Source organism: Paramormyrops kingsleyae, unplaced genomic scaffold, assembly GCF_048594095.1.
Source record: "Paramormyrops kingsleyae isolate MSU_618 unplaced genomic scaffold, PKINGS_0.4 ups243, whole genome shotgun sequence".
NCBI classification, from domain to species: Eukaryota; Metazoa; Chordata; class Actinopteri; order Osteoglossiformes; family Mormyridae; genus Paramormyrops; species Paramormyrops kingsleyae.
Window position 1 is genome coordinate 27404 of NW_027326181.1, and position 15248 is coordinate 42651.

The following is a 15248-nucleotide window of genomic DNA, read 5'->3' on the forward strand; positions in this document are numbered from 1 at the left end:
TACGCCACCTACGTATGTACACGACGTAAATTCCGAGTGTTTTTTCTTTACTTGTCGCCCGGCCTAGCTGAGCAAATTACGCAGTTTTCTCTCCTCGCTTGGTCGCGGGCGAGAAGCGGATATTGACGGCCATATTTGACATTCGATTCTGAACTCTGATATTTACCTTCTTAATTCTTACGGACTGCCTGTGCGTGAAACAATCGAAGGGCGTCATTAAACTACCACAGCAAGATTAAATACGGTGAGTTTCCGCGGCATGGAGAACCGTTTTGCTGGGTGCTTTGCTAATGTTGTTAGCAATGCTAACGCTACTTCAGACGCTTTTAAAACGTGTATGTTTGATTCGCGTTTACGACCAGTAATTCTAAACGGTACGTACAATGATCTGTATTAATTGGAGTTTTTGCAGCTTTGCTACATTAACTAGATAGATGGTTACCATGAGTATTTGTTGGTCGGTTACTTTACATCTACCAACCAGAGTTAATTTCCCGGCTAATTTCTTCAGCTAAGTAGCTACTGTATTTCCACACTTTTACCTCCGATATAATCGTATGTACATATTACCTAAAGTTATGCTTTTAAAAATGGTCTATTTTTTAAATACCGAAGGATGATGCTGGTTTTGTTTTTCCTAGTGTTTGTAGCTCGTTGTAGCGGCGTGCCAACCTAACCACGTCATTAGCTTGGAAGGTTAGCCTGAGGGCTCAGCTAGTCGGTAGGTTGATTAGGGTTGTTTTCGAACTGGGTTTGTTTCGCTCTGGTGTGATAGACACAGCTTGGACCCAGACAGGCGCAGCGGTTCTTGTTTTAGGGTTTCGACGGTTCCGAAGCTTGAGTTTATGTGCTTTGACTCGTTCTTTTGCTTTGCTGTCTGATGTGACACAGGTAGGCCTCGCGCCTTAATTTCTGGCGCCTTTAGATACTTGTATTGTTTATACTGTTATATAGAAAACTCGCAAAATGCCACGTTTGGCTTTCTTTAATGCGATAAGTAAAGGCGTTCTTCACGGGATTGCTTTGTGATGAGTTTCGTTTTCGGAGCTGTCGAGGACGTTTTAGCTGTCACGCGTTTACGTGTACTCGCTTCGCAGGCTAATGTAGTTAATCAACCAAATGTGTTTATGGATCCAACGTCTAAAACGCAACTGGCGTCTCACATCTGTGCATTCGAGATTGGGCTTTGACCAAGTAAAATATGTTAAATGTAGTATAGTTTGTGGTCATCCTATTTTTCACCGCGTTTTCGTTTATTGAGCAATCCGGTTACTGTTTATCAATAGTGTTTACGTGCTGATAATTCCCGTCTTGCGAAGTGTCGGCGCCTATTCGTTGTGAATTCATCTATCCACTTTTTCCTATTAAAGACGTATGCGTTCCTGATATCCACTGAAGATGTTCAACAAGTCGTTTGGCGCTCCGTTTGGGGGCGGAACCGGAGGATTTGGGACGACGTCCACGTTCGGCCAGCAAAGTAAGTGTTCTGTCTCCGTGATTGGATTATGTTTTCCCAAAGAACCTGTTTTACGGCTGCCTGTTATTTGGGCCAGTTGTACAGCTGTATGTATTGTGTCAGTTGGATGGTCTAGCCTTGCTGTCTATATCGTAAACTGGGCAGGATGCTGGAAGTTCAGTATTCATGTTTGGGACCCCTGCTGTCAAACTTGCATTGCAGGTACAGGGTTTGGTACAACAGGTGGTTTTGGAACATCTGCGTTTGGTGCAACCAATAACACCGGAGGACTTTTTGGAGCCACGCAAAACAAGCCAGGTTTGCCTCTTGCTTCTTGCGCTGTGATCACTGATGATCGCCAACTGCTGATGCCATAGTTGCTATGGGGTAAAAGAGTAAAGCATTCAGATATTTCTTCTCTGCAAGGTGCCACATGCTTCACTTGCAGTCTCCCCCCCCCCCCCCCCAGCTTTGTACTTGGTTTGTGCATTTTTGATCTCTTCTGCTCTTTCGCACTGAAGTTATCTAATCTTGTAACCATCCCATGAGCTTACCTTCTCATACCTACAGTCAACAGTTGCATATGTAACTGACATTTGTCATTGGTTGTTACTGTTGGAGCCCCAGTTGGTGAAATGTTTTTTAGCCAAGGAAACTGTCGGGATGTCCTATGACTGTTACAGTTTGAAACACAACACTAGTCCACAGCTGCATCCAAAAAGAACAGTTGTGCCATGAAGGAAGCTTTAAAACACGGCCCTTTTGTGATGGCAGGGTGTCCCCACACAATCTGCACTAGTAACCTCCCTGCTATTTGTCAATGTGCCTCACTAAATTTAATCCCACATGGGGGATTTTGGGTATTCCGTCTGGTGTGGTTTATCCTCAGGGTAATGTATCTAACCACACTTGTAATGCTTTACTTTTTCAAAAGTTGGGACTGCAAATCCTCAGCCTGTCTACACTGGGGCTGGTAGAGGAGGTAAGCATGGGAATCCGTACCAACAGACACCACTTGCATTTTCATCTCAGGAAAGCTTGCATTCATTTTCCATCATATGAAACCCATTCGTGGTTATTGGAGGGAAACGTCCTGGGTATAGAATCTCAGGCCATCTTTCCCAGATTAGTTAATTCCTTCTTTTCGAACTGGAACAGAAGGCTCCGACGCTGTTTCCAAATTGCAGATTTTTGCCATAAAGTGAGAACAAGGGCAGATTCTGTCGTGGTTGCATGCTGGGTGGCCTTGGGCACGTGGGACAGCCATGTGGCCTTGGGGAAGGGAGCTGATCATCTCGTATCTTCCTGTTGGTCGTACACAGGTGGGCTCTTCGGTTCCAGTACATTCAGCCAGCCGGTGACGTCCTCCACCAGCACCGGATTTGGGTTCGGTGCCGCCAGTGGCACTTCCAACAGCCTGTTTGGCAGTACGAATACTGGAGGAGGTGGCCTGTTCTCGCAGCAGAGCAATGCTTTTGGAACCAACAAGCCAGCGTCTTTTGGCAGTGAGTATCCTGTATTTTACTCAGTGGAACTCAGTGGAAGGTTCTAATTAAAGTTGAGTCTCACCATGTTACAGTATAGAATTTGCATGCTCCTGGTGCGCGTATTTCTATAGCTGTGGGTGACAGTTGGATTTTTTTGCATGGGGAAAAAAAAGGATCATTCTGAATCGAGCAAATGTATTTCTTTGAAGACTTTTATGTCACATCTTGCAAATTTGCGCTATTATAATATGGCTTTTTGTTTTTTAATCAGATAGCGCTCAATGTCTGCAATTTTTGCATGTGTTAAATGAAAGACCAACAGTATGTCAGTTTTTACATGCATGATCAGTTTGTTGAATAGGACGGAACCCTTTTATTTGGTTTATAGCGCTAGCCTCTATTGATGGGCAATACCATTGATCTTTAAGATCAAATCGATCCAATGTTGGTGTGTATTATTTAATTTGATGGCATAAACATTTTAATAAGGTAAGAAAAATCAGTATCTTAATGGTAGTCTTTAAATGAAAACATTGCTGCAGATCTCCACTAGCCTGTTTTATTTAATGACAAGAGGCATGTTGAAGGGGCAGGTCAGAGGGGCTTTAGTGCTATCTATTGATGTAGATTGTTCTGCTGGAAGATGCCTAGTTTTGGAAATATCATCTGTGGAAATGTTGTTGTTCTCTCAAATATAATATGACTGAATGGCATTCTTTCTGTAGTGGTTAAAGCGCCAAAAATACTTTTGAACAATTTAACAGCAATGTCTCTTACCAGAAATCATGACCCGGTTGCTCATAAGCCACAGACTTTGTAGTGAGCAGAACATGTATGCAGAAGATGCAAGCCCCGTGCACCAGCAATTTCAATGTGCACAGTGATACAATTGGTGTGTGGAGTTCGGTAGAAGAAAATAGTTCCTACATTACATTATGCATCACCATAGAAAGAATGCCATTTAGTCCCACTATGTTTGAGAGAAGCCAGATATTTCTATGTCCGATATCTACAAAACTAGGCAACTCCCAGCAGAACAACCCAGATGTGTCTCTAAAGGACTTCTGAATCGTTTTTCAGATTTGGTGTGACCTGCCCCTTTAAGCTGTTTACAGCTGCTGCTGTTGCCTGTTTGCTGGATTTCCTTATTTTTTAAGGTTTTACGCTATGCCTCTTGGATTTTATTAATCTGTGGCTATTTAAGTCAAGCAAAACGAGACAGATCTATATACAATCGTCATCCTAATAAAAAGTGAAGTTTTCTCTGTTCCTGTGGTGATAGATGATATTGCTGCCATTTTCTTAGCATTTATTTTGCTTATCCTGAAGTAGCCTACTGTCTGAAACTCTTTGTAAAGTTTAAGCATTTTTAGAAGTTTATTTTACATTGATTGGTGTGAATTTTTGACACGTCAGATTTGCATCTGAACATTTCACATATTTGTACAAAAAATTTGGTGTGAAAAGGCCTTAATTATGTGGATCTCTTGAGACTGGCTGGGTCTTTAGATGCTTCTTGCTGTAGTTTTGCTGATTCCTGTTTCCATGCTTTTCTGGGAAACTGTCCTGCAGCATTTGGCACCAGCAGCAGCAGTGGGGGGCTTTTTGGGACGACCAACACAACCTCCAACCCCTTCGGAGGCACATCGGGGTCCCTCTTTGGGTCCTCAGGATTCACTGCGACACAGCAGCCAGGGACAACCGTCAAGTTCAATGTAAGTAGATGCCATGGGAGAAGTGTGTCAGCTATATGTTTTGACAGCCATTTCTGCAGAAATTCCTCAAACCCTTTAGTGCTCATCTGTCCTGCTGATCGGATGGGTGTGTTGGTCTCTTGTCCTCTAGCCCCCAACAGGAAGCGACACCATGGTGAAAGGTGGGGTGACAACCAGCATCAACACCAAGCATCAGTGCATCACGGCCATGAAGGAATATGAGAACAAATCCTTAGAGGTGGGTGTCATGGCGTAGCTTTGGGTTCCTAATTTAAATTTTTTTTTTTTTTACTTGTGACTAACATTCCATGCCACGCAGGAACTAAGGCTGGAAGACTACCAGGCTGGCCGTAAGGGCCCCTCTAACCCTATGGCAGCTGGCACAGGCATGCTCTTCGGCACGGGTGCCACGGCTACTCCCAGTACCGCTGCTGGCCTCTTTGGTTCTAGCACCAACACTGGCTTCAGCTTCGGGCCCAATAAATCCACCTTTGGAACCAGTGAGTAGCATTGCTAGCTTGTGTAGCCTTGCATTTAGGATGTTATTGGTTTAGTAGTCATGTTAATCCCCCGTTACGATTTGCCCAGGCACCGGTGGTTTCGGTACGGCCACAGGGAGCCTCTTTAGCCAACCGCAGCAGCAGCCCCAGCAGACCACTAGTCTGTTCAGCAAGCCTTTCGGCCAGCCTGCCACCACCCAGAACACGGGCTTCTCCTTCGGCAACATGACCATGGGGCAGCCGAACACCAGCGGCATCGTGAGTCTCTTCATCTCATTTAGCTTATGTGGCAGGTTTGCATTATTGGGTTTGGTTTGGTCTTAGATCCTGTCTTCCCACAGGGTTTGTTTGGCAACACGGCAGCGTCCCAAGCAGGGGGGCTGTTTAATAACACGGCAAACACCAGCACAGCCCAAGGCTTTGGGACTGGTGCAGGACTCTTTGCACAACCCCCCAATGCTTTTGGGAGTGTTGGTACCCAGGTACGTCAACATGTGGTTGTATGCATTCGCCTTCTATTATTTATTCTAAATTCAACTGTTGTATGTATGTTTGTCTAACTTATTAATTTGTGTACCCCTATAGAATTTGTTTGGCAGCAAAACCCCAGGATTCGGTACAACCACAACTAGTGCACCGACCTTTGGTTCTGGCTCTAGCTTGTTTGGGAACAAACCAACACTCACCCTCACCAACAACAACGCATCCACTTTTGGTGAGTCTCATGCTCCTGATTTTCTTCATGTAGAATTAACAGGCAACTGTTCACTGTTTCTAGCATGTACCTGTTGTATTTGCCTTCGGCATCATTTTCTGTGCTTTTTCCTTTAGGTTTTGGCGCAAATAATCCTGGGGGAGGGCTTTTCGGCAACAAAACTGGAACCACGGGGCTAGGAGCTGGGCTGGGGGCTGGGTTTGGAACGGGTATGTAACCTCAGAGTAGGAAGCCCTTGTACAGTATTGGGGAAAAATAATTAATATCTACTTTTTCTTGAATTTCAGTAGTCAATAATTGGACATTAAATTTGTTGCTGTGGTCTATATTTTACTCTTCCAGTTGGCACGGGCCAGACCTCCCTGTTTGGGGCTACACAGAACAAGCTGGGCTCCACTCTAGGTGGTGTGGGTGCTTTCGGGACCACCAGCTTCAACAGCAGCACCAGCGGCCTGGGCTTTGGCACCCCGCAGCAGCCTGTTGGTAAATAAGCCGCATCCCCAGACCAAACGCCACTGGCATCGAGGCTGCTTCCCCAGGACCGAAGGCCTTCCACCTGCCCTTGCCTAACTGGTCTGTTTCTTCCAGCTCTGACGGATCCCAGTGCTGCGGCGGCCCAGCAGGCTGTGCTCCAGCAGCAGATCAACGCCCTGGCCTACTCCCCTTTCGGTGACTCGCCACTCTTCAGAAACCCCCTGTCTGACCCGAAGAAAAAGGAAGAGGTGAGTGACAGATGGGAGCCGCGTAGGGCTGGACAGTGGACTGCTGCTTGAATGGGTCTGGTTGTATAAATTTTAAATTGCATTGACTTCCCTTTTTGAAAGGATCTGCTAGCCTTTGTAATTAAGTTTAACTCTTAAAGACCCATGTGGACCTATATGTAGTGTAAGTAAAATACTTAATCTTCCCCTGGAGGTCGGGCTACCCCGTGTGGGTCCAGTTCCTCCCAAGGTTTCTTCCTTCAAGGGAGTTTCTCCTTGCCACTGGGGGCTTTGTGCAGGGATAATGTAAAGCGCCTTGAGACAATTAGATGTTGTAAAAATACTCTATGTAAATAAAATAAACTGAACTGTAGAGCTTTATGAATGTATGAGTTGGTTTGAATAATTACCTACCATGACTTAAGATCCACCGGAATGTTACTGCATGATCCTCATGCTAACTTGTTAGTTCAGTCCCATGATTATCCTTGTATCCTTGCCTTTCTGTTCCTCTTGTGACAGCGCCTCAAGCCAACCAATCCAGCAGCACAGAAGGCCCTGACCACACCCACCCACTACAAACTGACCCCACGCCCCGCCACACGCGTCCGGCCCAAGGCCCTCGGCTCCTCCGGCTCCTCCAAATCCCAGCTCTTTGACGGCTTGGACGACGATGAGCCTTCCCTCAACAATGGCTCCTTCATGCCTAGGTAGGTGGAATAATTGGAAGAATCTGAGCAGGCATGGTGTACTGTGGTACTCCCATGGGTATTTGGCCGTTTACCTTTCCATCTCTGGTGAGGCTAGCTCCTTGAACTGCTCGTGACTGAAGGAAAGAGATCTACTTATTTCTTCACATCTCTCTGCAGGAAGAGTATCAAAAAGCTGGTGTTGAAGAACCTGAATGGGAGCAGCCTCTATTCCCCCAGTAACAGAGAGGCTGAGGACCTGGCCTCCCCTGCAGACTACCCTGAAAATGGACTTGGGTGAGTCCCATCTTTGCCCCCTGCTGTTCACCCACCATACTACACATTAACCATGGAAATTAAGCTCTTCATATAAATGACCTGTTCTCCATCTCAGAATTGCCATGGTTGTCCACATATTGTAACCTACCTGTTCTTTGGTGTCGTCCCAACACAGCCGCAGTATTGAGGAGGAGGCCCGTGTTTATGAGGAAGAAAGACCGGAGGAGGACCTAGAGGAGGTGACCAAGTTCTACACAAACCCAATCGCCAAGCCAGTGCCGCACACTCTGGAGGGCAAGCCAAACCCATCGCTTCAGGACACCATCGCGGAGCTGAACGTGCGCTCCACGCGCAGCAACGGCCTGGGCGCCAGCAGCGAGGATATCTCTCTGGGCGATGACTCCGTGCTGGAGGAGCGTGACGAGGCGGGGGCTCCCCACCCCGCTGGTGAGTACTTGCTTCGGTTGTTAATGTGCATGTTAATGTACTGGTGCTCCTTAGATAGCTGAGGTTTACTGGTACTATTCGGGTGCAGGACCAGAACCCAAGTGTAAGAATAAGTTGAAACGCAGCACTGTCCTGCCTACTGACTGTTTAGGCAGACTGTGATTGTTGGGGAAGCCGTCTGCCATGCCCCCAGAATCCTGCACCATCTGCCTGGTGTTCTGACCCAGCTTGTTCCAACAGGTATTGTTCTACGACGTGTGGGATACTACACTATTCCCAGCATGGAGGAACTGGGCAGAATGGTCAATGAGGATGGTCAGTGCTTGGTGGAGAACTTCACAGTGGGCAGGAAAGGTATGGATTGGTCCAAGAAAGCTTTGGTGATAAGCCAACCTTGGTTGTGATATGGAGTGTATTTTGTGGAAAGGGTACTATGAAGTGACGACTCTCTTACAGGCTATGGCTCGGTCTTCTTCCCTGGTGAGGTAAACCTGACCGGCCTCAACCTGGATGAAATCGTGCACTTCCGCAGGAAGGAGGTCATAGTGTACCCTGATGACAAGGCCAAGTCTCCCATAGGGGAAGGTCTTAATAGGTAAAGCAGTGTGCCGTTTGGCCACTTTCCATACGTAACAGCCAGTGTTTGCATAAGGTCGTTATCGTTTTGAAAAACGGTCTCCCTCTCCCCTCAGGCGAGCTGAGGTGACTCTGGATGGCGTTTGGCCCAATGACAAAACCACCTGCACCCAGATCAAGAGTCCCGAGAGGCTGTTGGACATGAACTATGAGGGGCGGCTGGAAAACGTCTCACGGAAGCAGGGTGCACGCTTCCTGGAGTACCGGCCCGAGACCGGTTCCTGGGTGTTTGAAGTACGTTATCTGGGCTTGAGCCCTGGGACCAGCTACGTAAAGATCACGCTTGAGCTTGGCCCGACTGGTCCGGTGACTTAACTTCTTATCTTCTTCACTCGTGCAGGTTGCCCACTTTTCTAAGTATGGACTCCAGGACTCCGACGAGGAGGAAGAGGTTCCCCCGGCCAAGGCAGATGCCAAGAAGCAGAAGACCACATTGGCCACATTGCCTCCCGGCTTGCAACATCCCCCGACCCAACAGCAGATGGCGCTGAATGGCAAGCCAGGCCCCCAGGCGCAGGTAGATGGGGTGCCTTACTGAAGCCGGGGGTGGGAGTTCATGTCCTCACCCAGGTTCATCTGTACCTGTTGGTGGCTCTGGTAGTCTTATGACACAGTTGGAGTAATATGGATTGTCATGCAATGGGAGCAATGTGAGGAACCTTCTGGAATAAGCCACCAATGTCATGTTCTCCAGTATTGATTTGTCACTAGCTTTGGGCACAAAATCAGCAGTGTAATGTTTAGTGGGAAATTAAGGGCTTAATGTGTACCACATGCTTATCAATCATGAGTGATGTTTCTGGCAAGAAATCCATTAAATGTTAAAGGTAATGCCTTAAATGTTTAAGTAAAAACTTGTTAGCTTGACCATTAATGTCCTGTTATTCCAAATAAATGAACACTTGCCTATGTTTAGTACACTGATTGCATTGTCAGTCTGGGCTTAGTAAATGTGTGGTTTTTGGTTCAAGCTGCATTCCTGGATTAATCCCTGCAGATAAGAGATGCTGCTGGTTTTACGTTTTACAGACAGGACATTCTAGGTCAGTGTTTCACAGCCCGGTCCTTGGGGGGGGGGGGGGGGAACCTGCCTGAGTTCCCCTGAGGACCGGGTTGAGGAACACTCTTCTAGGTGTTGTAAACACTGCAGGTGCCTGTCACTCTTGCTGCTTTACCAATCTTACCAATCTGTGATGAAGCTGCTGCCCCTTTAATGTGCTTTGTTTCCATTTGGGCCCCGTAACCATGGCCCAGTTTCCCTGACATAGTCAGGTTTTGGCCTGCTGTCCTTTTTATTATGTTACACTTTTAAATTGTAGCAGGTGTTTTTCATTCTCAGCTGTTAAGTATAGTTGAACTTGCTGGAAACAATGAATCTACTATGTTTTCTGCATCCTGATAGGTTCCCCCCCTTGGTTTTAGTGCTTTTTTTAAATGCATGATGTAGATTTAATGTGGAATGTATTTATTTGATCCATGTATTCATTTGCCAATTGTTTTAAATAAAGATTACACTTTACTTTTGTCTGTCACATTTGTGTAATTCGACCTTGTTTGGGTTTCATTCCTTTTGGATAATTTTCACTTTGTGCTGACTACATAGATCTCTCATCTAGTGCTCTCTAATTCAGTCAGTCATCACTTCTGTGGCCAGATGTCTGAGTTGGCCCCACTTGTTCTTTCTGTTGCCACGCACAGCAAACCTAATCTTTTGATGTGGTGGGGGTTTGTTTAGTCCTGGGTGTGGGGCGTCCGCACGCTAATCGCATTCTGTGTGTGCGCAGAGTGTGTCCACATTGGATCTGCCAAACCGCGTGTCGGAGGTGGACAGCGACATGGCCGACATCACCCAGGAGCACGAGGATGAGGGAGATGAGGAGGAAGGGGATGAGATGACCAACCGAGCAAGTGGTCTGGAGGGGGAGCGGAGGTGGGCAGGGGAGTCTGCCCGGCAGGATGCCATGATGCTCTCCGCCTCCAGCCACATTGCGTCCTCTCTGGGTATCAACCCCCATACCCTACAGGTGGGGCTTCCCTTCCCGAACAAGAAATGTAAACCCAGCATTGAGAGAGATCTGCATTTAAACCCCTTACGTTTCATAGTATGGGGCGACTTTGTTTTTTGAATGCGCATAGGTTCCAAATGGAGTTAGTCTGACCAGCTTGAGGCTTAAGCCGGTCTAAACAGTATGATGACATGAGATGGAGGCTCAGGGTGATGTAATCTGATTGCCCCCCTCCCCATGTAGATCATGAAGGCGTCATTCTTCACGGAGGACGATGAGGGAGACCCTTTACAGGATCTGGCCTTCAGTCGGCAAGCCGCAAAGATGGAGGAGGTCCCAGACCTGCGCTCCCCCCGCATTCTGCTCTCTGGCATTCAGGGACGGGCTTCAGGTGCGGGTGGGGTCTTGTCGTTTAACGTTCCCCTTTCATGCGGTGATGCTGAAAGTATAGGGTTGGCGTCTGGCTGTAATTCTCCTTCAGTGTGGGACTCGGTCTCCATCCTTGGTTGCTGCTGCCGTCTGAACTTGCTTGCCTGGCTGTGTTTGCTGTAAGGGAGCAGAGCCGCCCAGCCACGCTCTCCTCACCTGTATTTTGTTTCCCTGTAGCTGGCGGCTTGCTACACTCTCGCTTCTCCACTGGCTCCGGCATGTTCTCTCAGCCTCCCGACGCCCCATTCGGAGGTGTTCCTCAGAAGCCTCCCCGGCCCTCTGAGCCGTCCCGCCTCTCCCCTTGGCCCTCACTGGGGCCTGCCTTCCTGCTGCCCCCTCCAGCCCCTGGCCCTGCACCAGATACACCCCTCCGCACAGTGGGGACCCGGCGCCAGTGCAGCCTGGTTCCGCTGTCCGGCTCGGTGACCCTGGGTAAGGGCAAGCTGCTGATGGACGCGGCCCTGTTCGCCGGCCGCTCCTTCCGTGTCGGCTGGGGGCCCGGCTGGACACTGGCACACTGTGGTGACCGGCTGGGGGGGCCCAGGGCGCCAACACTGGACTCTCAGGGGGAATCTGCCGGCTTCAGTTTCCTGCCCAAACCGGTCAAGAGCAAAACGTGAGTCTCCATTTAAGGGAGATTTTATCCTTCGTCTTCGTGTGTTTTACCTTTGTCTAAAAGAATAGTTGATAGGGTTTTTTATCAAAGTCAATTAGTCTGAAAAGGCATCACCCTGTGGTGCAGGATCTCGGAGAGCCCTTTCAAAGTACACCTGGAGCAGGTGCTTGGTGCAGAGGCCAGCGGGTCCGAGGAGACCCTGGCACTCTTCCGGCGCCCCCTGGAGATTGAGCTGAGACACTGCACCATCAGCACAGAGGAGCCGTGCCCTTTCATCCTACCGAGGGACGGTGTGGAGGCCTTGCACGAGTACGCAGAGTGGATGCTGCAGGTCACCACCGAGTCGGAGGCTGTGGACGGTAAGGCTCGCTTTGTGGACGACCTCGTCAGACGGATGCGGCGTTTCAGAACCTGATCCCTCCACACTCTGCCTGCCCCCGGCTCTCAGACGTCGTGAAGCATTGGATGTTGGTGTGGACCCTGTGCACCGCCCTGTGGGGTCGCCTGAATGGGGCGACTCTGGACGCCGACGGCGACCTGTGCGGAGGGTACGGCCAGCAGCTGGACCGGCGGCGCAGCTTCTCCGCCTGGCTGTCCCAGAGTGCTTCCGGCAGGGTGGAGGAGGAGGTGATGCGTTCCCAGGGGCGGAGCCACGTGGAGGCAGTTTTCAGCTACCTGACAGGACACTGCGTCAGCGAGGCGTGTCGCCTGGCTCAGAAGTCAGGTATGTGTGAGCAGGATGACAGCGCGCTAACGCACAGACGGCAGTCAGACTCTACAGTCTTTTTATAGAGGATTGTTTTTATTGATGCTAATCAATATTCTTGTTAGTCACCTTGGTTTCAGGGGCTCAACATGTGCAATTAAACTGTGCCATCAGAGTTTGTATGTGGTGTGGTGGTAATATTGTGGTGCTTCTATATTATTGCGACCAATTTGGCCTATTGTGTATTCTCAAACGATGTTTCTCAAACCAGTTCTTACACGAAATATGGTGTAGGCTGCCTTACGATTTACAACACTCACAAAGAGGAAAAGCCAGATCTCTGCCGGTTTGGTGCCAATCCCAAATACTGTAATTAGTAGGATCCCAGATGTGAACAGAATGGAAAATGCGAAGTATATATAGGGCCATTCGTCATTTTGACCATGGGTGAGTTTGTTGGCCACATGGCAGGAAGAATCACTGCTGTTTAGTCACAGCCAGTGGTGCACCATGGTGAGGGCAACATGGGCAATTGCCCAGGGCAGCATCTTCTGAGGGGGCACCAGCCTGGTAAAACGGTGCCAGCTCCCAAATCAGTCAGCACACACCCCCTGCCCTTCCGTCTCCAGTACCTCCACCACCCCCCATACAGTTTTTGAAAATTTTTAAAAGGTGCACTGGAACCCTGTCAGTAACCCCCCCTCCCCCCCCCCCCCATCACCTGCCCTGCTTCACAGGGGACCACCGGCTCTCACTACTGCTGTCGCAGGCGGCCGGCTTGCAGTGCACCCGTGACCTACTGGCCATGCAGCTGGTCGATTGGCAGCGCATGCAGACGGATTCCTTCCTGCAGGAGGACAGGCTGCGCGTCTTCTCTCTGCTCGCGGGGAAACCAGTAAGGAGGCCGCCTCTGCGTCTCCGTTTGTGTCGGTGTGGGATCGGGCTGTTTCCAGTCCGGCCAGACACCAGCATGTCGACTTCGAGTCCCTCTTCCTGCCTCGGCCTCCCTGTTTGCAGTGATTCTTAGCTCATCCTGGCAGATGTTTCCACACTAGAACAGCCAACTAGTCAATGTTTATTGGCTGATTGTTCAGATTTAATGTCAATTGACTTGCGGCATTCTTTCTGAACCCCCCCTGTAGGTGTGGGAGTCCACAGACAGCACCATCAATGTCTGTTCCGAGCTGGACTGGAAGCGCTGTGTCGCTGTGCACCTGTGGTACATGCTGCCTCCGATTGCCTCGGTGGCTGACGCCCTCTGCATGTACGAGGCTGCCTTCCAGGTGGGGGACGTGACCGCTTTGTCTTAGTGCACAAAACAAGCAATACTTTATTCAATGATCAAGTAGAGCAGCAGTGCAATATGTGAACTGGCTAGGAGCAGGAAGAGTGCAGGATTTGTTCAGCAAATGACACAATGACCAAAAGGTTCCGAGTTCCTGGTTTTAGAGATTGATGAAACTTTTTGCTGAGGTGACTGGACAGAGCTGATGTGGCTAATCGGTGCCCTCTATTGGCCTGTCCCGCAGGGCTCCGATGATTGCCAGAAGTACGCCTGCCCTCCGTTGCCGCCCTACCTTGACAACTGTGAGTGTGAGGTGCTAGAGGAGCAGGAGCTGCAGGAGGTTGGCGAGCCCAGGAGACAGCTCTATGACATCTGCTTCCACCTGCTGAAGCTCTACAGTGACAGGCAAGCCTGCCTCCTGGGGATGATGGGCAGGGGTTTGGTGGGGTGATCCCTGGGTCACGGTGCCGTCTGCGTCCATGAGCTGGACACAGACGGCTGATATCCCCACGATATCCTGATATGTCCAACAGGCACTACAGCCTACAGCAGCTGCTGGACCCCTGTACCGTCACCGCAGACCGGCTGGACTACCGCCTCAGCTGGCACCTGTGGAACGTCCTTCAAGCACTCAACTACACCCACCTGTCCCCGCAGAGGCAGGGTGTGCTGCACACTAGCTATGCCGCCCAGCTGGAGAGCGCGGGATTGTGGGAAATGGCGATCTTTGTGCTGCTACACATCCCTGACTCTATGTGCGTATTTTATTATTTTTTTTTTCTTGTTTTGTTTGCTGGATTATGGGGGGAAGCCCAAAATGAACAGCTCTGGTGACACTGGACCAAAAACATTTTGTTTTGTAGCCTCCGAGAGCGAGCGGTAAAGGAGATGCTGAACCTGCACTGCCCTCTAGTGGAGACGGACGACTCTGCAGAGAGGGAGCGCTTTCTGACAGAGAAGCTGCTGGTGCCGGTGGAGTGGCTGCATGAAGCGAAAGCGACGCGTGCCCGTCACGAGGGGGACAAGCATCGGGAGGCCATGCATTTGTACCGGGCTGGTCACTGGAGCCAGTGTCACCGGCTTGTCATCCAACACCTAGCCTCAGGTACAAACTGTGCCACTACAGGGAACTGCTTCCCCTACAGGAAGTGACAACTTTGACTGCTCAGTCAATCAAACTGTGTTATTCTACATCCGTTTCAGATTGCATCATCAACGAGAACCACGACTACCTGTTGGAGTTCCTGAAGGGCCTGGAGCTGGCGGAGCGCAGTGCGCAGATCCACGACTGGGACACGGCCGGCAGGGTCTTCTTGGACTACATCAACGTCATCCAGACACTGCAAGCCATCCAGGTATGGGGGCTGCAGTGAGACTAACATTGTCTTAAACTCGTTTCCTTTTAAGTATGTATAAAGGGATTTGGACTTGCAGTGCCTTGGTAATGTCACCGATACTGCCCCACAAAGGCAAAACACCGTAACTGTGCCTTTCATCAAAACTAAGCTATGACCGAAATTGGGTCTCTTTGGTTCCGTCTTGTCTTGTGACAAAATATGCTATAATTCACCTACATAACAA

General features: G+C 49.3%; 1 protein-coding gene across 2 annotated transcripts; it reads left to right on the top strand.

Annotated features, from left to right (window-relative positions):
- Window positions 1-31: 31 nt before the first annotated feature.
- Window positions 32-15147, top strand: LOC140587447 (nuclear pore complex protein Nup98-Nup96-like). Of its 2 annotated transcripts, XM_072708712.1 has the most exons (32): window positions 32-244; window positions 1371-1477; window positions 1679-1774; window positions 2391-2438; window positions 2779-2961; window positions 4516-4658; window positions 4789-4896; window positions 4978-5158; window positions 5247-5416; window positions 5500-5640; window positions 5744-5873; window positions 5990-6082; window positions 6216-6356; window positions 6462-6595; window positions 7097-7284; window positions 7444-7560; window positions 7718-7989; window positions 8230-8343; window positions 8446-8584; window positions 8682-8859; window positions 8966-9142; window positions 10410-10649; window positions 10875-11022; window positions 11238-11676; window positions 11803-12035; window positions 12125-12400; window positions 13120-13277; window positions 13525-13665; window positions 13912-14072; window positions 14201-14422; window positions 14531-14772; window positions 14871-15147. In XM_072708712.1, the coding sequence occupies exons 2-32, from the start codon at window positions 1399-1401 to the stop codon at window positions 15038-15040; spliced, it is 5262 nt and encodes a 1753-aa protein (XP_072564813.1). In that variant the 5' UTR covers window positions 32-244; window positions 1371-1398; the 3' UTR covers window positions 15041-15147. The 2 variants fall into 2 exon arrangements, with proteins under 2 accessions (XP_072564813.1, XP_072564815.1); XM_072708714.1 differs by lacking the exon at window positions 2391-2438.
- The last annotated feature ends 101 nt before the right edge of the window (window positions 15148-15248 follow it).